Source organism: Lycorma delicatula, chromosome 13 (assembly GCF_047948215.1).
Source record: "Lycorma delicatula isolate Av1 chromosome 13, ASM4794821v1, whole genome shotgun sequence".
NCBI lineage: Eukaryota > Metazoa > Arthropoda > Insecta > Hemiptera > Fulgoridae > Lycorma > Lycorma delicatula.
The window spans coordinates 5,907,808-5,932,131 of NC_134467.1; the positions used below are offsets into that span (position 1 = coordinate 5,907,808).

At 32.6% G+C, this 24,324-nt stretch overlaps 1 protein-coding gene and 1 long non-coding RNA gene across 4 annotated transcripts in view; one reads left to right on the forward strand and one right to left on the reverse strand.

Moving 5' to 3' along the window:
* Positions 1–1,180, forward strand: part of LOC142333574 (uncharacterized) — a 29,770-nt gene extending 28,590 nt beyond the window's left edge. The window contains exon 3 of the long non-coding RNA XR_012758635.1: positions 787–1,180. This is a non-coding gene — a long non-coding RNA (uncharacterized LOC142333574). The remainder of the gene's footprint in view (positions 1–786) is intronic.
* On the reverse strand, positions 209–23,224 carry LOC142333569 (uncharacterized). Of its 3 annotated transcripts, none has more exons than XM_075380873.1 (4): positions 23,134–23,224; positions 21,426–21,578; positions 20,490–20,639; positions 209–385 (listed from the first exon to the last, which is right to left on the reverse strand). In XM_075380873.1, the coding sequence occupies exons 2-4, from the start codon at positions 21,573–21,575 to the stop codon at positions 374–376; spliced, it is 312 nt and encodes a 103-aa protein (XP_075236988.1). In that variant the 5' UTR covers positions 21,576–21,578; positions 23,134–23,224; the 3' UTR covers positions 209–373. The 3 variants fall into 3 exon arrangements, with proteins under 3 accessions (XP_075236988.1, XP_075236986.1, XP_075236987.1); XM_075380871.1 differs by lacking the exon at positions 209–385 and adding an exon at positions 1,219–2,674; XM_075380872.1 differs by lacking the exons at positions 209–385; positions 23,134–23,224 and adding exons at positions 1,219–2,674; positions 22,895–23,048.
* Between the last annotated feature and the right edge of the window lie 1,100 nt (positions 23,225–24,324).

Genomic DNA, 24,324 nt, shown 5'->3' on the forward strand with positions numbered 1-24,324 from the left:
TTATACGGCATTTAAAAGAAAGCTTTGTTTTTTTAGTATCTACAGTAATTGCAATCATTAATTGCATGTTTATAAATTTGGAAATCTAATAATAACATTGTCGCATAATTACATAATTTCTTTGCCACGTACTTATGTACCTATTGTAATCATACTGTAGGTTGAGCACATCTCTACCAGTGATATTTAAATATCAATAAACATGAAAGATAAAAAGCAAAACTATCTTTATTACTATGTATTCATTGTATAATTTCACTGAGCCAGATGTTAAAGCACCTGCTGCTGCTGCTAATTAATTACCATTGTTAATCAACTTGAAGAAGTTAAACAACTTACAAAGATGTGTAATTTACCTCTGCCTTTTCAGTACTCATTTTTCTTTCTAGAAACAAAAAATTAAATTTGGTTATAACTTAATATTAGGGAAAAGACTTGAAAAATGTAATTTAATTATGAAAAATTCACACATGTAATGATTCACAAGAGAAAAACCGGAAACTGCTACTTAAATCTGAAACAAAGCATTAAGAAACATCAAAAAATGCTTTATAACTTTTTGTCATTAGGTTAATATGTACAAAAAATTATGTCAATTAGAGGTGTGAAATATTAATATTGTTCTTTTCAGGCCTGGACAGGTCTTACCTGTTGTAAGAGTTACGAACAGTAAATTGATAGAAATGGTAACACTAAAAATGATTTTTACCGTATTAGTTAATATTATTGAAAATAAATTTAAATCTTATGGTAACGTTAACAAAAATATCTTTTTATTTATTACAGATATCTTGTCAGCAGGTAGTAATATCACAGGCTAGTAAGGCGTTGAATTTATCTAGTTCAACAATTGAATTTTCTGGTTCTGCTGAAGAAGTCGAGAGAGAATGTCTGCTGTTAGTTGCAAGTATGATTATTTTTTTATTAATTTATCAATACTCTTTCAGTCAATAAGATTAATATCTTCTCTTATGTGATTAATTTGGTTAAAGCCATTAATATGTATTTTTCTTGTATAATTTTTTTTTCTAAAATAAAAATTAAAATGTTAGTATTATTTAAAAAACAAACAATATTTTTGTAAATGTTTTATAATAATACCAGAAAATTCTACAAAAATTGATTTAAGTTAATAAATAAAAACAGATTTTTAGAAAACACTTTATTAAAAATGTTATGAGATTACATTTATTTGGATAATTTATTTTTTATCTGATGTATTTTCATTATGTAATTAATTTTACTTATAATGAGTTTGAAGAGAATAAGGAACCGACTCCTTGTTTATCAAATAGTCTTCAGTTTCCAGCAAGGTAATTTTTTCACTTAAGAGCTCATCATTCTTACTTATAACCGATTGCAAAATAATAAAAATAAAAGGTGATTTAACAAAAAAATTAATTTAAAGACACATCAAATTATCAGTTACCATATTTGTTCACAGATTACAACTTAAATGACCCGACTGAACATTAACAAACAATAATATGGTTTTGGTCCTTATAATATGTGAAATGCAATATTTGACTTGTATTTTTTAGTATTTATTCTATGCAACACATTTACTTTAACTTAATTGTCTATTGTAAAATTTTAAAGTTACATTTTTAATTTAACCTTAGAGGTATTAATTTTTGGGCCTTGATCTAAGACTAATAATATTGGGGTGAATAATTAAACTTGAAAAATTATTCATGTACTTCTGTTTAATTCACTTATTATTTAATTCATACATAATGATTGACTGTTCACAAAAGAAAAACAGAAAACGCTACTTATATCTGAAAAAAAAAATTAACTTGCACTCACTTTACCGCAAACTATTGTATGACTATTAACAATATAGAAAATAAATATATTCATTATTTTTTAATACGACGGTGAATCAAATATAAACCAGAATTTTTGTTTTATAATTGGATAATAAAAATATACGCACAATATTATTTTTCTACATAATTTCCTCTTTCGAAAACACATTTTTCCCAGCACAAAGGTAACATTTAAGCCCACTATCGTAAAATGAAGGTGAGCATGATGTCAACTAATTGCTCACAAACACTTCAACAGCAGCATCTTCTTCAAATTTCTGTCCTCCAAGTGCTACTTTTAGTGGTCCAAACAAATGATAATCGCTGGACGATAAGTCCAGACTGTATGGAGAATGCTCCAATGTAGTCCAGAATAAAGATGCAATTTTCTCTTGACCTCTGCAGCTTTTCTTCCCACTATACAATGAGCTGCAGAACACTTTACATAATACACATATACTACACCAAGAACACTACATAAATTACAACATACACACTTACACAATTACACAACAACAACCTATACTTATATTTCTTACATCTACACTCGGTGGTGTTGCGACATCTTATGAAACGCAACCGTAACCCAAGGTGGGAACAAATTGTGCCGATGGGTGAATGACTCTACGTAGTGAGTCTCGAACGATGTCCACTGGGCACCAGGGCGAACCTAGTTGTATTTAGCTCTAGCTCCAGTACGCATGCGCTCTGCTGGAGTGGTCCATTTTTCGCCGGTACTCGTGGGACCAAAATTTCAGTTCCAATAACAAACACAATGATGGTTGGTGGTCCATCTGAAAAAACCACCAAATCTAGTCTTGTGAAGAGACCTCGGTCAGCTTTGTCTGATGAGGATAAAAGTCCTACCAAAGAGAACCGCAAATTATTAGAATTGAATTCTAAAAATTAGATTATTATTATTATTATTATTACATTTGTTGTTGTCAGAAATAGTCAGGAAGGTGACTCCCTTCAAAAGGTTTCACCTTTCTTAATAAACAAAACCAAAACAGGTGCAAGTGGCTCCCCGAAGAATATCAGGAAATTACGTGACGGATCGATTGTGATTGAAACATTCAATGATGAACAGAGTCGATCTATCTTACATCTCCGTAATATGGGTGGTATAAATATAAGTGCAGAAAGCCACAAAACATTAAATACGAGCCGGGGTGTAATTTTTTGTCGAGACCTCTTAGATATAGATATCTCTGAAATAGTTGATGAGCTTTGCCACCAAGATGTTGTTGAAGTGAAACGTATAATGAAACGACAGAACGGAACAGAAGAACCGACACTGTCTCTTATACTAACATTCAATCTTCCTGTTCCACCAGAGAAGATTAAAGTAGGTTACCTCTCGGTTCGGGTACGACCATTCATACCCAACCCACGGCGATGTTTCAGATGCCAAGGTTTTGGTCACACTACAACATCTTGCATGAAAACTGAGATCTGTGCTCGACGTGCTAAAGGTCACAATGACACTAACTGCGAAGAAAGTGAAAAATGTGCAAACTGGAGTGGTCCACATACAGCCCGCTCCCGAGATTGCCCAACTTTTAAAGAAGAAAAGGCAATTCTCAAAATCTGTACGGAGCAAAAACTATCTTTCCCGGCTGCACGCAGAGAATATAAAAAGATAAACAATTCACGGAACCTGGTTAAACCAGATGTATCTTTTGCCACCGTTACATCTAAACAAATTCCTACAAATGTTAATAATCAGCAGTGTGGATCCTGCAATGAGCTTAAAAAACTTGTTCAGATGCTTTCTGAACAAGTAGCTTCACTTACAGCCACTATCTCAGAGCTGACAAAAATGAATAAAAAGTCCTCCATCGCAGTTAGTGAATCCAACAGTGTGATACATACAAATGTCCCTGTTCCCAAAGTCGTACCGGCACGAGTAGCGACTATTACAGCTGGCAGTAAGCCACCTAATAAGCTCCCCGTAAAGGGAACCCACATAACCACCCCCTCTGGGATGTCAACTGCAGCATCCCATTCAAATAAATCTCCTCCACCATCACCTCATATACTGGAGGATATGGTTGAAGAACCACCCGACCCTAGGGCATCAGAGTTCTTTAAAATAAAAAATACAAAAAATAAAAACCAGATCACGTACAGCTAATTTTTATATAATTTCCAAAATTTAATTATTTAATTTTTTTTTATTTATTTTTTCTACGCTTATGAACATTATTCTGTGGAATGTTAGAGGTATTCGGTCCCGCATTGAAGATATTAGAGTACTGGCGCATGCACATGATCCACTAATCATGTGTTTTCAAGAAACTCACCTTCTACAAAATGACCCAATTACACTCAGAGGATAGTTCTGTGAGAGATACGATTGCCTAGTAGACAGTAGGGAGAGTGGTGGAGTGGCTATCTTCATGAAGAATGGGGTGTCGGCTACAAGAATTCAACTAACCACTGTCATTCCTGCTATTGCAGTAAAGCTCTCTATCCCCTTCAAATTGCATATCTGCAATCTGTATCTCTCACTGAACACTGAGTTCAGTGCTCTAGATGTCTCAAATCTCCTCACGCAAATACCATCTCCACTGTTAATAGTAGGAGATTTCAATGCCCATCATATTTCCTGGGGCTCAATCTTCTGCTCCACTCGAGGAAATATGATAAACAGAGTGAGACAAGACTTTGACCTTTGTCTACTGAATAATGGATCACACACATTCATGTCCTTATCATCTGGTACTGTATCTAACATTGATCTCTCCATATGCTCACCGAATTTACTCCCACATTTTAATTGGTCTGTTTGTGATGACTTTCACGGTAGTGAAAGACCAATTATTATTGGTTTCGATGTAGATTGCGAGATTAAAAGAAGGCCACGGAGATGGATTGTTGAAAAGGCGGATTGGAATGGATACCATAAAGCATTCCAATCGCAGTATGACGATGATGCGAACATCCTTGACCAATATTCCTCTTTTACGTCCATGATACTTGAGAATGCCAACAGATGTATTCCACAAACATCGGGTAATCCTAGACGTCCTTTCGTTCCATGGTGGAACGATGATTGCAAATATGCTATTAGGAATCGACGGCAGGCACTACGCAAATTTAATCATAGGCCTACAGCTGAACATCTAAATTTATACCGCAGGGCTAGAGCAGTGTGCCGTCGGGTATTCTTGAATTCTAAGAGGAATTCATGGACGAAATACGTGAGCACTATCTCACGCACTACTCCCACGTCTACTGTGTGGAAAAAAATTCGTGCAATTTTCAGATCACCGAAACAATCTATTCTCGATCTTATTGTTGAAGGAGAACTCCTTTCATCACCTTCAGCAGTGGCAAATAGTCGAGCAAAATCTTTCCGCTCGGTGTCTCTCACCTCATCGTATAATAACGATTTTCAAAGGTACAAGATACAGATAGAAGTATTATCGTTAAACATTGGTGATTTGGTTGGTGAATTAAACACCCCATTCGTATTTAAGGAATTGTTACATGCACTTAAAAACTCACAGGACACTTCCCCTGGACCGGACAACATTCGCCTTTCCATGCTTTCACACCTTCCTAATTCGGCACTACAACAACTTTTGAATATTTTCAACGGTTTATTTTCCAAACAAGTCTTCCCACCCGGCTGGTCAGAAGCATTTATTATACCAGTACTAAAACCTGATAAAGACCAAACCAATCCCTCAAGCTACCGCCCTATTTCATTAACAAGCGTTTTGTGTAAAATAATGGAGAGAATGGTAAACTGCAGGCTTACATGGTACTTGGAGAAACATGGCTTTCTATCTCCAGAATAGTGTGGTTTCCGACAAGGACGATCTTCCATTGACCATCTAGTGTCACTACAAACAGCCATACAAAACGCTTTCCTCAATCACCAGCATCTCGTTGCTATCTTCTTCGATATAAAAAAGGCATATGACACAGCCTGGCGACGTGGTATTCTTAACACTCTCAAAGAATGGGGAATCAAGGGCAATATGCTTGCTTTTATCCGGGGATTCTTAAATCACCGAACAGCTCGTGTTCGTGTTGACGATTCGCTCTCAGGTAGTGTCATCTTGGAGAATGGAGTGCCTCAAGGTAGTGTATTAAGTGCCACCTTATTTTCTGCAGCCATAAACAGTATTACCCAAATGTGTGCAGGCTCCTATCTCATGTTCTCTATTTGCTGATGATTTTGGAATATAATTCCAAAGGAATAATATTCCTAAGGAATATAATTATATTCCTTAGGTTTTTTAAACTTTAAAATTTATTTAAATGAATAAAATTATTTTTAATAAAATCCTATTTAATTTAATTAAAAGTTGATTTTAATTAAATTCTTATGAAATAAGTATTTAATTAAAATTAAAAATGATTTTTATTAAATATCTTATTGATGCATTTAATTAAATAATTTACTTTAGATGATTATCTTTACAAAAACTATTTTACATTAAAATAAAAATCTATATTATATTAAAATCTTAATTTAAATATAAGAGGTTATCTATTATATAATAATTATTTTAATTTATATAACACTTATGAATTAAAATATTATACTTAATAAGATTAAATATTAAAGGGAGAAATAGATATATTTAAATAAATATATTACCATATATAATATATATATTATAATATAACTATCTTTTTTTCTTTTTTGTAACATAATAATTAATCAATTGAATGATATAATATAAATATCTTATTATAACGAAAAAATTTTTGTTGAAAAATTAAACTCAAAAATCAAAAATTGCAAAAATTTGCAAAATAAATGCAAAAAAATTAAAAAAAAACAAATAAGCAAATAATGTACCGTATAAAAAAAAATGATATATAAAAAAAAAAAGGATAAAAAACAATTGATTTTTATACTCAAGCAAGATGCCTGATTAAAGGATTACTTTGATGAAGTAAATTAAGTGAAACCTCACTCATGCTAAATTGTAAAATCCAGAATTAAACTGAAACTGAGGAAATCAAAATTCTTAATGCATCACACATCCTTTTACAAAAAGATAAGCTAAACTAAGCTTATGGGTTCATACCCCATCGATGAATAAATTCTCTTTTTAATTAAAATAAATTTATCAAAAACAATATTTATCACAACAATAACCGTAAGAATTATCATAACAATATCCTCCAACAGAATAATATTCTCATGAATATCTATAGAAATCAATTTAATTTCTTTTCTACCCCTTTTAAAAAAAAGAAATAAAATAAATGAACAATCTATAAAATATTTAATTATTCAAAGAATATCCTCATCAATTATAATAACCTCAATAATTATTAATGCTATCATTAACTGCCCCATTAATGAAAGAATTTTAATAATAATGAGAATTTTAATAAAAATAAGTATAATCCCATTTCACCTATGAGTACCAAGAATTATGCAAATAATAAGATGAGAAATATGTATAATAATGATAACTATACAAAAAATCATTCCCACAATTATTGCAACCCAAATAACCAGAATTAAACTAATAATAATATCAATAATTATGGCACCAATCTCAGGAATAAAACAAACATCACTAAAAAAATTAATAGCATACTCATCAATCTCAAATTCACCAGTAATAATCTTTTCATTAATAATTTCAAAACAACAATTTATTCTTCTATTAATTATATACACCATAATCAACTTAACTATAATAAACACGTTCAAAAAAAATAATATCAATTTTTTAAACCAAATCAATACTCAAACAAATTTAACAAAAACATCCCTAATAATTTCATCATTATCAATAAGAGGTATACCTCCAACTACAGGATTTTTAATAAAATGAATAATTATAAAATCAACAATTTGTATAGCACCAACAATTCCATTAATTATACTAATTTCATCAATTATATCAACATCTACATTATTTAACATCGAGTTAAATACATCATCTTTGACTGATTCTTTTATTTGAGAAATTTTAAATTTATAAAATTCATTATTTTAAAAAATCATTTAAACAAAAAAAAAATCAAGTAAAAAAACACTACTTTTTACATAACATTTCTAAAATCTAAACATACTGTAAAATATCGTTCATTGCAATCTGCAATTAGGCCTGTGCCTCACTGTGAAATTATTCAATTTCCTGAGCCACCTGTGAATGTATATTTTGAAAGCAGCGATGAAGAATCAGGCAGTACTGAAGAAGACAACAATGATTTTGATTTTGAATTACCTTCCGATACCGCATCTTATATCACAAGGTAAATTAAACGACTCTGTTAGGGACTTAAACTTATCAAAAAATCAAGCTGAATTGTTAGGATCAAGACTGCAAGGTTGGAATCTACTTCAAAAAAATACTAATATTTCGGGTTTTCGAAACTGACAAAAAGAATTGTTTTAATAGTTTATTGATGAAATTAATTCAGTTTACTGGATAAACATTGATGAGCTTATGTCACACTGAGGACAAGTTCATAAACCTGAGGACTGGCGCCTTTTCATAGATTCATCCAAGTACAGTTTAAGAGCGGTTCTACAACACAACGGTAATAAATATCCTTCGATACCAATCGCTTATGGTATTAATTTGAAAGACATACAATGTGATGAAAGATGTTCTTGAAAAAATAAATTATAAAAAAACATAATTGAAACATATGTGGTGATTTGAAAGTTACAGCTATTTTGTTAGGCATGCAGTTAGGCTATACTAGGTACATGTGTTTTCTTTGCGAACGGGACAGCCCAGCTGGGGATAAACATTGTTACCAAAGAGTGGAACAAATGAGACCACTTAACTCCAAATGGAAAATATATTATTCAAGAGCCGTCGGTTGAACCAAAAAAAAATATTTTTACCCCCTCACCAGGCAGCCAGAAATTTCTTCTGCTTTGCTAAACCACCTGTCGTCTTAACTTTGAAGGGAAAAGTGTTGTACATCTTTTGTGATGACTCTACATCACAAAATAAAACAATGTAGTTTTTAAGAAGCATTGTATGAGTAAATCTCTAAAAAAGTGTTAAAACGTGTATTAAAGAAATTATTTTGTATTTCCCAGTGCAAGGCCGAAGCTTCCTCCCTGCTGTAGAGTTTTTGGCAGGGCAGAAAAGATCCTATGGAAAATACACAATAAAAATATTTAAAAAAACAGCTTTCATGATCTTAATTTTTCTTTTGATTTCTTATACATCAATTTAAAAGTAAAGGCTAGATAAGGCTCATCAATCTTTTACTCGTTTCAGTTTTACAATTGTTTCGTCTTTTTCTACTCTTTATTATAACCAAACAGTGCAAAAAAGGAGTATGCTAAAGCCAGAACCGTGTATGCATCAGCTATTAAAAAAGCCAAGACCAAATGTTGGAAGGAACTACACGAGGACATTGACAGAGATCTGTGGGGGAAAGGCTACCGGTTGGTATCAGAAAGATTAGGTTGACAGTTTACTGGTGATCGTGAAGGATAAGGTATGTGAATACGTCAGGAAGCTCTTTCTGAAACAAACAGAGCCTTTCAGAGAAGAAATACTAGCTGACATTATACCGCTGTTTACCATGCAGGAGCTTAAGACTGCAGGTAAAAAAATGAAGCTGCATAAGAGTACGGGTCCGGCTGGCATTTCGGTTGAAGTCGTCCGGATCCTGGTAGAGGAAGCTCCAGTTACTATTCTAGACGTAATGAATAAAATGACAAAGGGTGATTTTATCCCTACTTCTTGGAAGACATCACAACTGGTCTTAATACAGAAACCTGGGGCGCCGGAGAGCGCAGTACCATATAGACCGATCTGTTTAGTTAAAAATCTTTGCAAGTTATTAGAGCGAATGTTAGAGGCCAGGCTGAGGAATTACATTGAAGAGAGAGGTGCCCTTAGTCAATGGCAATTTGGTTTCCGGTCGAGGAGATCAGCGATTGATGCTGTAAAAGAGGTGATGAAAACTGTCGATAATGCAATGAAAGGTACTCTGTGTACGTGTCAAATCCCAGTAGTCATATTGGTAGATGGCCACAATATATTATATTCTCTCAGTTGGAAGGCTATATTCAAGGTGTTGAAAAAAAGTCAATGTCCCTGCATACCTGAGAAAACTGATTCAAATATATCTGCAGGAAATTTGCTGTATGGTGTACCGGTATGGTACAGATCTCTGAGGTATGATCATAACAGACCACAGCTGGAGGGAGTACAAAGGAGGATAGCTCAGAGAATTACATGTGCCTACTCCTCGGTGTTCACAGAGGCTTTTACTTGTGGTCGCCAGAGTGTTTCTGCTGCAGCAGTTGGCTGATTCACAGGTGAAGATAGATGATGATATGAGTAAAGAAGAGACATATCGTGAGGTATTAGACAAGTGGCAGATAGGGTGGACTGTTTCGTGTAAAAATAAATACACAAGACGATTAATATGTGAGATTGGACCGTGAATCGGGAGAGAATTTGGCGAGATAAATTACTACTGGCTTACACAGTTCCTAACCGGCCACAGCTCCTTCAGAGCGTACTTGTTTGCAAGACACAGAACAGATAGTACAGAGTGTCGGTACTGCAATGAAACAGAAACATCAGAATACATCATCTTTTCCTGTAGTAGATGGGAGAAGGAAAGATGTGAGTACACACCAGTAACAGGGCAAATTAATCCTGACAATGTGATGTGAAGCGACCGATTTGCAGCTGTGGCTAATTTTGTCTGTAGAGTGTTACAACAGAAAGAAAATGATGAGGCAAGAAGAGTTAGATGACAAGCGAGTTGAATATACAACAGAACCCTGGCAGCCGGGTCAGGTGTCGCAAGGGAGTGAAAGACAGCCCCTCATGCAGTTGCCGCTCGTTTGTGTTTACATGCATGGGTGGTAGATGAAGCGAGGGGACTCCAGTAGCCTCTGAGCAAGTTGCAAGTGAAACCAATGTCCAAAAGGAAGGTAAATAGCGATGTAGTGTGTGAATATTAGCTAAAGTGAGTACAGTTGGTAGAAGTCATTATATTATCTAGATTATTGATTAAACTATAGTTAATTAGAGCAAGCAGTGAACTAAAACAGCCCAAGAAGAAACAGTCAGAATAATGTAGCTGTCAGAAGCAGCGTCAAGAGCCAGAAGGTGAGGCGGTGAGGGACAGCCTTCAGTGGAGTCGCCATCTGTCCACGCTTGTGCAGGTGGGGGCAGCGATGAAGCTACAGGACTGCTAAGCCCCCCTATCTTGTCACCCCCGGTGTTGTGATATACTTAATTGCAAAACCGGCTCTGGGTGGAAAGGAACAGTGAAACCGGAGTTTTAGTCGGCGGTAGGGTGCAGGCATTCATAGGCTCTATAACATCTAGCCGAACCCATGTGAGTCCAACACTCCTCCACCACGTGGGGGTACATAAATGGTATTTCTCCACAACATCGATTAAAAAAAAAAAATATATATATATATATACTTAAATATATAAAAAAATGGTAGGCGACATTTAATTTAAATAGGCATACAATTTTTCAAATTCTAAAAAAAGTTCATAGCCATCAATAGTCAATAGTCATCAAGCCAATGGTTTTTTTAATGGACCCTTTTACTCACCTAGTACAATAGGAATGTGTGCACACCTTGCAGAGCTTGTTCAAGTAAGAACTGAGGCAAGCAACTTTGAATCTTCGTAATGACATTAAGCTAAAATACTACGTATCAGGTAAGAACTTTTGTATTGCACTACTGAGAGGTTTCCATTCTTAAAAGAGTAGCTTGCAGGACAGAATCATTTTTCAGTTACCATATATATTTGCGAATCATTTTTGACAATAAATATTATAATATTAAAATGTATCAAATAATATCAAAGTATCAAAATGTGTCAGAAGACATAAAATATACATCTCAACTCGCTGATGAGCATCCTGTTGAGTGTTTACGAACAGAATATCATCATACTGATCTAATAATTATGAGGCACTGGTCAATGAAATGGAATGTCAAATATCACATTGATTTTTAGATTGATATTATTTATATAAATACATATATATATTTAATATAATATGAACTTTGTAAACATTCATTTAGCGCAAAAATTTAAACAATAGTTTTTATGAATTTTAATAGTAAAAATTAAAGATAGAAACAGATATCAATTTGTGCATATGTAAACATAAAATTGCTTTGATAAGATATGTAGTACCTGCTCTGCCAGTATTTCAGAATATATTGATATAATAAAATTCAAGTTTTTCCCCCATCTCTTTATGGGGATTTGATTAAGATAAAATACTATTAGAAAGTATCTTAGCTATCAAAGTTGAATTAAATTATGTGAAGAAATCTACTTACAAGTTTTCAACAATGGCCTTTTTTTATGTTTTTAGCTTAACATTATTTTATAAATAAATATTACTTTTCCGTAAAATATGGCTAGAACAGCTATATTGAAAGGTGAAGTAAAATGATCATGTCAAAGATAGGGTATTGGGTTTTTTTCTGTAAATTTGTACGTTTTAGGGTCAAAAAACACAATATATGTATGTATCGTACAACTTATTCTAAAGTCAAGGCGTTTTAAAAATTTTAATAAAAATACACAGGTTTTTAATATATTTTTTTTTTTTGTATCGCATTCTGTGAAATAGACAATTATTTTTTAAAACATTATGTTTTTTAGTCAAGTAACCAGAGGCTGGTAAAGCCAATCACATCGTACATACAATAAGAGTGGCAGTAGCTGTATTTGTTGGGCTGCCATGCCATATACTGCCTGCACTTTTGATATTCACATGAAGATTACACACACACACACACACACACACACACACCAAAAATCAAGTAGAGGTAAGAAAAATTCTAAAAATAATAAATTACATTTAACTCAATTTGAACCTTTAAACTCAAAATTTAACAGAATTCTTTCTTAGTGCTCACTTACATTGTAAGAAAGACATGTATACAAATTTCCTTAATTTCAAATTAATCTTCATCAGGTATTTTTAGAAGTTTTTTATAAATGACTCTCATGCTATTTTATAATTATACATATATTTGGATACAGTTTTTAATATTCTTTCACAATTACTTCTAATATACTCTTAACTTAATGAACATCTTAGTAACAATGTCTTAAACTTGTAGTTTTCATTTGTTATGTATTAATAATAGGAAGTCTAAAAAGTAATGAATGTTTTGCACACTATATAGTTTAATGTCCTAAATCTCAGGGTATATGAGTTGCAGTGAGTCAGGCCGAATGTTATTTGACAGCTGGCAGTTGAAGCTACTAGATGTGCAAAAAATGTTGCAATTCTTATACTTGGACGTAAGGTATTGTGCTATGAAAATCAGTGGATGTTCAGCAAAACTGATGAGATCTTACAATTTTATTTCGATAAAGATGCAAATGCTGCGCAGAACCGTGAAGAAACTTGTGCTGTTTATGGGCAAGATATGTCATCAAACACAACAGCCAAAAGATTGTTCAGTCGCTTTTGTTTTGGAAATTGTTATGTCCAAGATGCTCCTTGCAGTCGAAGACCAACAACAAAATCACAGAAAAAGTGAGTGATATTCTGGTAAAAGTCTAGCCATGCGAGCCTTCATGACATTGTCAGTGGCCTAACACCCATCACCAAACACTGTTAGTCCAATCAGAGAAAGCTGGTTACAAAAAGAAGCTTGACATTTGAGTACCACATGATCTGACTGAGAAAACTTTACTCAATTAAATTTCTATTTGTGAATCTCTACTGAAACGTAATAAAACTGAGCCATTTCTGAAGCCAGATGATCATCAGTGATGAAAAGTGGATCACCTAAGAACACAATGGTGAAAAAGATTGTGACTGAAGCAAGGAGAAACTCCATAGTCTGTGACAAAGCCCACACTGATGGCCAGGAAGATTATGTTGTGTTAGGTGTAACTGGAAGGCCATCGTGTCTCACAGTCTGGTGCTACCAAGCAGTATGATAGACTCAAACCTGTACTGTTGGCATTTAGTGTGACTGCACTTATCAATAAAAAAAAAAAACGGCCAGAATTAGTAAATAGAAAGGATGTCATACACCATACTGATAACCGCCAGAAAGCGACATCTTTAACAACCTATCAACAATTGCAAGAACTTGACTGGGAGATTTTGATGCGTCCATCATATAGCCTGGACCTACACCGGTAGCATAGCACTTGTTTCAGTCTCTGCAATAATTCCCTGAATGGTGTTAAATTAGTTTCAAAAAAGGCCTTTGAAAACCTTGTAACTCAATTTTAAGAACGGAAAACTTAGAAGTTCTATAGTGTAGGATTTATGGTGTTGACAGAAAAATGGAAGAAGGTTATCAAAAAATATGGTCCAGGTAGTCTCAAAATGTAATTTTTCAAAAACAATAAATGTATTCTACATTTTGGATTCCAAAGGCTCAGTACTTTTTAGACAACCGGAAATAAAGAAAATACGAATTATGTAATATGCAAGTTATTTCAAAGCTTTATTAACAGAATGTACATATATAACATAAATGGTTCCAAATGATCTTGTTTATAAACTAATTAGTTTAGTGTAGTATATACAATAATGTAAAAAGAAAAAACTAGCCACAAACTGCAAAGATCCTATAACAGAGACAATTTATACCACTTTGTAACCTAATTTGACTTTTCAGTAAAACTTTCTAGATAAAAATTACAAATGAAATTTTCTAACCCGTATGAATAGAGATGTCTTTTTAAACTATCCCTGTGACAAAATGTTTTCTTACAAAAATTACAAGTAAATTTCTTCTCACCATTATGAACAGAGAGATGTGTTTTTTAATTAGAGCTTTCATTAAAAGTTTTTTTACAAAACTTTCTCATTTGTATTAGTAGAGATATGTGTTTTTAACTTACTGCGTCGAATAAAGGTTTTTTTAGAAAAATTATATTTTAAGTTTTTTTTTACAACATGAATAGATAAGTGTGACTATAATATAGATCTCCGAGTGAAAGACTCCTCACAAAGAACACATGTGTGAATAGGAAGATGAAAAGATATAACATTCCTTTCTTTAACACGTTTTTCTGTAATTTGCAAGCACTTTTTTTAAAAGAAAAACTGTTAAAATCATCATATTCTTCATCGATGACATTATCACAAATGCAATTATATTTTAATTTATTGCAAACCACACAATTTGATGTCTGTAAACTACTTTCAGTAATTCTTTCCTCCACATCATCGATAATTTCTTCAATAAGATAAAAAAAAAAATTTAACTGTTAAGTTAAAAATCTATCGGAATTGACAAATCTACAAATTGACAACTTTATACTTTAATATTAAATATCTTATGTTCATATTTAAGGAAGCACAATATATTTGTTTCAAAGTAGCAAAAATAGAAATTTCATTAGTACAAACAGTTAAAATATAAGGAACAAAATTTAACAATCCCCAAACTACATGCTACATAGCATACAAACTAAAACTGGTCTGACAACAGACAATTTTATAATGGCAAATAAAAAAAAAAATTACTGTAGTTTAGTTTTGTTAATATTAACTGAAAATAGAAACCTGGCAATAAGTGTAAATATTTTCCAAACTCATCCCCAGATAAAGTCATTACATTTGTTCTTAAAAAATCAAACAAGAGTAATAAGATCGGTTTATCATTTTTATTAGATTTTCATCCGCTGGAAGAACTGAATGAAATGAAAAATAAGAGAAAATAGGTTTAGTACTGGATGGGTGAATCAAGTTAATAATGAAAGAGTCATATACTGAAGATCCAAAATTATATTAATTGATCATGAAAATGGGGCGTGAAATGTTAGAAGTCAAAAAGGTTGGTAAGTTAGAAAACTAAAGAGGGAAATGGATAGGATAAATGTAGATGTAGTAGGAATTAGCGAGGTTCGATGGGAAGAGGAAAAACGACGTCTGGTCTGGTGATTTTAGAATAATTAACTCAGCTTCAAATAATGGGCAGGCAGATGTAGGTTTCGTAATGAACAAGAAGATAGGGAAGAGAGTAGAGTATTTCAAAATGCAAAGCGATAGAATCATTGTAATAAGGATAAAATCAAAACTTAAACCGACAACGATTGTTAATGTCTATATGCCCACAAGCGCCCATGATGATGATGTAGTGTATATGAAGAAAGGAAAAGGCAAGGAAGGAAATATAGTTGGTGAATACGGGCTGGGCAAAAGGAATGAAAGAAGGGACTGACTTATAGAGTTTTGCACAAAGTATAATTTAGTAATTGCCAACATTCAGTTTAAAAATCATAGTAGAAGAAAATACACATGGAAAAAGCCAGACGATACTGCAAGGTATCAGATAGAATCTATCATGGTTAAGCAAAGATTTAAAAATCAACTCGCTAACTGCAAAACTTACCCTGGAGCAGACATTGATAACGACCATAATTTAGTGATAATGAAATGTAGATTGGGGTTTAAAAGCCTGAAGAAAAGGTGTCAGATGAATCGGTGGAATTTAGAGAAGGTTGAGGAAGAGGAGGTAAAGAATTTTTGAAAAGGACATCGCAAGAGGTGTCAGTAAAAAATATAAGGCAGGAAATGTAGAATAATGGGTAAACTTGAATAGGAAATTCTTAAATCAGCAGAAGCTGAACTTAGGTGGAAAAAGAGAACTGGTAAAAATCCTTGGGTTTTAGACGATATATTGCAACTGATGGATGAACGTATAAAATATAAGAATGCTAGTGATGAAGAAAGTAAAAGGAACTATCGACAATTAAGAAATACAACAAACAGTAAGTGCAAACTAGCGAAAGAAGAGTGGATTAAACAAACGTGTTCAGAAGTGGAAAGAGAAACGAACATGGTAAAATAGATGGAGCATACAGGAAAGTTAAGGAAAATTTTGGGGTACAAAAATTAAAATCCAATAATGTGTTAAACAAAGATGGTACACAGATTTATAATACGAAAGGTAAAGTCGATAGGCGAGTGGAATATATCGAAGAGTTATACAGCGGAAAATGGTGTTATGGATTATACAAACTGGTGTGTAATATTTATGAAAAAGGGGAATTTCCGTCAGACTTCAAAAAAAGTGTTATAGTCATGATACCAAAGAAAGCAGGGGCAGATAAATGTGAAGAATACAGAACAATTAGTTTAACTAGTCATGCATCAAAAATCTTAATTAGAATTCTATACAGAAGAATTGAGAGGAGAGTGGAAGAAGTGTTAGGAGAAGACCAATTTGGTTTCAGGAAAAGTATAGAGACAAGGGAAGCAATTTTAGGATGAAAGAAGAAGAGGATGAAAGGGGAGAAACAATACTGAGATCTGAATTTAAGAAAGCATTAAAAGATTTGAATAGCACAAAGGCTACTGGAATAGGCTATTTACCTGTAGAATTACTGCGCAGTGCAGGTGAGGAAGCGATTGATAGATTATACAAACTGGTGTGTAATATTTATGCAAAAGGGGAAGTTCCGTCAGACTTCAAAAAAAGTGTTATAGTCATGATACCAAAGAAACCAGGAGCAGATAAATGTGAAGAATACAGAACAATTAGCTTAACTGGTTATGCACCAAAAATCTTAACAAGAATTCTGTACAGAAGAATTGAGAGGAGAGTGGAAGAAGTGTTAGAAGACCAGTTGGTTTCAGGAAAAGTATAGGGACAAGTGACGTAATTTTAGGCTTCAGATTACTAGTAGAAGAAGATTAAAGAAAAATAAACCAACATACTTGGAATTTATAGACCTAAAAAAGCCATTCGATAATGTAGACTGGAATAAAATGTTCCGCAATTTAAAAAATTAGGGTTCAAATACAGATAGAAGAATGACTGCTAACATTTACAGGAACCAAACAGCAACAATGATAATGGAAGACGGCACGGATGAAGTCCTATGCAAGAACTACCACAAGAAAATAAACAACAAAACGAAAGAAATGAAATGTAGTAGAAATAACGAAGATGGACCACTGAATGTGAAAATAGGAGGAGAAAAGATTATGGAGGTAGAAGAATTTTGTTATTTGGAAAGTAGAATTACAAAGATTGACAAAGCAGGAGCGACATAAAATGCCGAATAGCACAGGCGAAACGTGCCTTCAGTCAGAAATATAATTTGTTTACATTAAAAATTGATATAAATTACAGGAAAAGATTTTTTATAGTATACATTTGGAGTGTTGCTTTATATGGAAGTGAGAAAAAAGATTAGAAGCTTTTGAAATGGGGTGCTATAGGAGAATGTTAAAAATCAAATGGGTGGATAAAGTGACAAATGAAGAGGTGTTGCGGCAAATAGATGAAGAAAGAAGAATTTGGAAAAATATAGCTAAAAGAAGAGACAGACTTATAGGCCTCATATTAAGAAAACCTGGAATAGTCGCTTTAATATTGGACGTACAGGTAGAAGGAAAAAATTGTGTAGGCAGACAACATTTGGAATATGTAAAACAAATTGTTAGGGATGTAGGATGTAGGGGGTATACTGAAATGAAACTACTAGCACTACAAAGGGAAACTTGGAGAGCTACATCAGACCAGTCAAGTGACTAAAGACAAAAAAAAAGTGAACATCACTTCGAGTTAATTGCGGATTTGTTGTAGTATCAAAGCTACAGTTCATTGTGTCAAGGTTTGGGAAAAACTCTTGCACAATTTTGGCCAGACAATGTGATAAAACACATCTGTAAATGTGTGATAAAATGTGATAAAACGCATCATAAAATGCATCTTAGCATGTAATTTAACACCTGAGATCCAAATTCAATACCACATCATTTAGAAAAAATTAGTAGATTATGAAGTTACTTATTTTTCTTCAACAATCAATATTGATCAAATTTCGAGTAATGATGAAAGGATCCCTTTATAAATAAATTATATAAATTTCTTTGCTAAGATCTCTAAAATTGGTTAAGAGGGCAAATCAATCACTACGTTGATTGCGTTTTAAAGAAGGAGAGAGAATTTTTTTCACCCTTACAACTCACACAAAGAACTCACGCATTTTTTCACAGCTATTTTAGTGACAAAATTTTGAGTAACATGATTAGCATCTTTGTAGACAAAATATTCAGAAGTTATCACATTCTTTAAATTAAATTCATTGCTACCATCTAACTTGAAAATATACCATTCTAAAGCGCGAGCTCTAACAGGAAGTTCATAATCCAGTGTATTCGAAAAGTATCTACACACCTACATAAAAATGATTATAGGTTGAGGGATTTTATTCTGTGTTAATATGAATAATGTTTTCTACAAAGGTTTGTAATTCTGTATTGAATGCAGTTAGCTTCCATGACCCGATCAGGATGTTGTGACAAGAATATGTGTCAACTAAAGAAGATACGACTCTTTCTTGTCACTGTTTGTTCATTGTATTTAAATGATTGAGGCTGTCTTTCCATGTGCACACTGAACAGTGAATATTTCTCATTTAATACATCTTCATAAGCATAATGGGTATATACAGACAATGAAAGATTAGTATTTTATTAGATTTCCAGGTACACTGGTTCCTAATCGATATGGCGTAAGAACACTAATCGAAGACTTTGGGGAGATTGGATCAGTAAAGAAATATGAGTGAAGTGGTAGACCATAAGTACTCGATGAAGACGTATCGACTACTATGTGATGTAGTCTTAACAAATCTGTGCAAAAGTTAGCTTAACAGAAAAACAGCTGCAACAAGGCAATTTGTAATAAGCTCAGTCTTGTCCCATATAAAGCGATTCAAAGGTTATTGGCCAGAGACTGTGCAAAGAGAATTCAATACTGGGAATGGTTTCAACAGTTTCTAGTGGATGTTTGTGAGCTGCCAACTATTTAAGCACAAATTTAATTTATACTACCATTTAAATATGAATTCAATTCTCTGTGAAAAGAAACTCTAAGAAATTAACCTTGTTTTGAGAAAGCTGATACTTTGCTAAAAAATAGTAGCATTTCAATATATTCTACTAATTTTCAGATTTATATCATGCAATAGTCATATTTCTATTGAATAATCATTTTATTATAATTACAGATTATAATTTAATACACATGAAAAAAAGATTCCAATCCATGAGTACTGAAAAACCCTAGAGAAATGGCATAAAACGACATTAAAAAATCCCAAGGAACCCTCAGAAAACTCATAAATACCATACTAAAAACTATACAAGAAGTACAGATTTTGGAATAGTAGGCTCATGGCTGTTACCAAAGACCAATAGGAATGGTATTAAGAAGTACAATATTTCTTACGTTTATTGATTTTATGGATGTTGCACAGCAATAATGCAACATGCTGTCTGTTGGGAGGTAAACAAACAATTTTTTCTGGCTGTGCCACATTTACAGTATCATAAGAGACACAATGAAGTAGTTTCTCTGAGGACAATAATGTTCTTTATAAAACTGGTTTCTGTGAAAAGATTATAAATTTACTTGCAAGAATATATCAGCTGCATTTCAGTAGGTTTGTTATGTGATGAGAAACAGCATATTTTGACACTATAAAGATAGAAACAAGAAACCTCATATAAAATCTCACTCGGAATGGTTATTCTTTATCAAAAGCCACGAGTTTTCGTAGCTTTTGGAGTGACGTGTGACTTCTCAATCCTACAAATACTGTTTTATCATTTCACATACACTTTGGTATCACTTTTTTTAAGCTTTTAATCAAAATAACTAATTATTAGATATTATTTAGAATGCTAAATATTAGGTAAACCATCAAATAGTAAATGAAAATATCTTACTTGTCTAGATGTTGTCAGTTTATCATCTATCATAGCAACAGGAGCAATCAAATGTACTGTTCGCTCTGTTTCATGCTTGATTTCTTGTTTAATACTGGAAGATAATGGATCTTCATCAAAAAATGAACTATCAGTTTGTGCATCCATACTCTGCAGCAAAATATAAAGTAATAATAATAATAATTTATTATCTTTATATAATTAACATCTATTAATAATATATCTATTTTTCTTACAATTATAAAATAAATTGATTTTCATAGAAATAACTCATCCGTGTGAGTACATCTACAATAATATTCAACTGGAATTTGCAGTATATAATCACACATGATAGTGCAAGAAAAGGGAAATATTGGAGGCATTGGCATTAAATTAATAGATCAATAGAAAAATGTTTGCACAATCTAAATTGTTTGGTAAAAGATACAGGTTGCTGGTGCAAATATAAAGAAGCACATCAACCTTGTTTGGAAACAAAAATTGCAGTGACATAGAATAAGGATTATTGAAACCTATAACAAAGTTTCTTGTAACTGAACATGCTTCATAAAGGCAAGGATAGCTTTGTACTCTTTTAAACATTTATATAAACAATGTTAAATGTGGGTATAAAATGAATTAGTCACCTTTGTTTAAGGCATGAGGCATCTGCTCACTGTATTTTATTTGTTACGTATTGTTGTACAAAATTTATCTACCATAGTATGTTAGATGCAATTTGTTAAACAACGCTATTTAACCCCTTATACTCCACTAATAAATGTTTTTTACACTATAAATGAAAATATCTCTTGTTAGACATGAATGCTCAATAATATGTGGGCTAAAAACAGTAAATAAAAATATCTTTACGAACAGAAAAATTGAAAAGTCTTACAATAACTAGCTTTTATGTTTTTCACTTAAGCCAAAATAAAGAAGAAAATAGGTTACTTGTTTAAAAATTGTCAATTTATCATCATCAGTCTTGGCAAGATGTACAAACAAATATTCTTGTTGCCCAGTTTCATGCATGTCTTCTTTTTTAATGGGCAAGGATAATGGATTTTCTTCCAAAACTGAATCGTTAGTTTGTGCATCCATACTCTGCAAAAAAAATATAAATATATATTAATATCCTACTACAAAAGTGTGACTTAAAATAAGCATGTTAAATGAAATATTACTGAAACATAACATCTGATGAAGTTAAGAGCTTGGAACTACATATATTGTTAAAGATAATTTAAGATATGTTATGTGTAAAACTGGGTTTTAAAGCACTAAAATGCATCAGTTATGTATGGAAATGATTTGCTATACATATAATTTATATTTATAACTAAGACAACATGAAAACCAGAGTTTTATGGTATAACTGAATTTCTAAATCTCCAAAAAATCTTTATGAGTAGGCAATAACAGTAGAGGTGATGGTTTTTTATTACCTATATTGATACAATTTTTTGCAAAAGAAAACCTAAATATAGACTATATGCTATGTATATAGACTATGATGCTAAATTAAACAAGGATTATTGCATGTTTTTAAAGTACTAGTGGAAGTCAATTCAGTTGTATTAAAAACAAAAATTTAATTTTTAGACAATCAAAAAATTGTCAGAAGAAAAACATAATTAATGAGTTAAGAAGCCAGTAACATAAAATAAGGATATATAACATGAACTATTAGAAGAATGCGAGTCAAAAGTGAGTGTCCTAACCTGACCCTAGTTATAACTTTGTCACATTAGACATGAAAACTTGTAAAACTGCAGACTCTCATATGCCATTATCAACCAAACCAACCATTAATAAACACATTACAGATTTTTTGCATGAAATATTCAGGAGCAGCATTCGATTAACTTAACATCTAAATTTATTACAGTGTTTCTGGTAAAGCCAGACTGCATTAATTTTCTGTGGTACAAAGAAGCCATTGTGGAAAAGTTAAAAATTTAACATAAAAATATGAGATTATCTCTTCTTATAGAAAGTTTATGAGAACCTTCTACAACTACCTTTTACATAATTGAACAATCACAAGTACATCAAATTTAATCAAAAATATAATTTATATGTAGGATATGATTTCAACTGAAAAAACACAAGCACATCGAAATCTGCCTATTTCCATAAATATGTTTAATGTTTTAATTATACTTGTTTGAGAATACTTCAAACTATTTCGCCTACAGAATAATTCTGAATATCTCTCTCTTGGTGTTCACGACTAATTTCCCGTTTGCTAAGCTCTGACTCCGTCCCGGGTGAGCTTCCGTAATTTCACAAAAAGTAACATAGCGATTTCTTACCTTCTGGGTATCCAAATATGATTAATTATTAAATCTGTTATTATACAGTTTACTATATTATATTTAGTTATATTAATATACTTACGACACGTAAATAATACATACATCTTTCACTCTGTAAAAATAATTTTAATGACTACCAAACACCACACAGATCACAGAATAGATTTCATATATATATATATATATATATATATAACCGAGGGTGTAAACAGTGACAGCACATGGTAGGAATGCATATCAGTTATACTACTGTGCTATTGGGGTGTTCGTAATCATACACCACAGTCTACAATATCACTCGGACCCATTATTTCACAAAAAAATAACTAAACTTTTCTTACCTTCTTTTTTTCTAATATATTCAATATTAAATAGGTTACTACGTCTAGGTTACTAGGTTAATTACTACGTCATTTTTAGTTTTTGTTGTATCGCACCAATTCGATTTATCGATGTATGTAGATTATCGATGTAACTTTTGGAGGCAGTCAATAAAATCTGTTTTCAATTTTCACTTTTGTCTTTGTTATTTATGTTTTAATTAATAAATATTTTTCTACAATTTGAATACGCGTGTCTTTAATTTTGTTTGTTTTTACACGTTCAAACATATTTGAGTCAAACTATCGACATTAAATACATGAATAAAAGTTTAATTGAATAACACTTAATAATTTGAATAATATTTATTTTATACTGTTAAAAATGATTGAAATATTCGTCATATAAAACAAGTTCATAGAATATATTTTGAGTATGTTTTTTCCATTAATTCTTCGGATGACGATTTAATAGGCAGGAAGGTTACCGGCGGCTTGTGAAAGCATATATGAAAGCATATATAATTTTGTTTTGTTTATGAATATGAACAACAAAATTCACTGTTTGAAATATCCGTCTTCAAAAATCCGTGTATATAATTATACATTTAAACATATATTTTAATGTTTGTGTGGGGGGAAGATAGCATGATTTGTAAGGTCCTCCCTGTAATCTCATGCAAACTAACAGTAACAGCTCGCCTCCTTAATAACATGTTGAACTACAGAATGTTCCAAGTTATCATGGGATCTGATATAAGCTCACCCAGGAAACTCAAGAACGACCTGCCACAAGGATCGGTACTTGTGCCTCTCATTTCAGCTACTGTGTTGCAGACATGCCAGAGACAAGATCTAAAATGCATGGCTACGCCGATGACTGGGTGCTAACAACAAAATATAGATTGTTTGACGAGTCGGAGAAGGTCCTGATGGCTGACCTGGAGAAACTGGAAAAGTACTTCCGGAGATTGCGCCTCCAACCAAATGCTAGTAAAATAGAAGTGTCACGCTTCCCCATCGGCTTAAAAGGCCGATGACTGGGTGCTAACAACAAAATGTAGATCATTTGAGGAGTCACAGGAGGTCCTGATGGCTGACCAGGAGAAAACGGGACCACAGAGCAGACTAACGAAATCCCATGTAATACTCAAAAGCGCCGGGTTTTGACTTGCCACATAAGACCTGGTCAACGCTAAACAGAGTACAAAC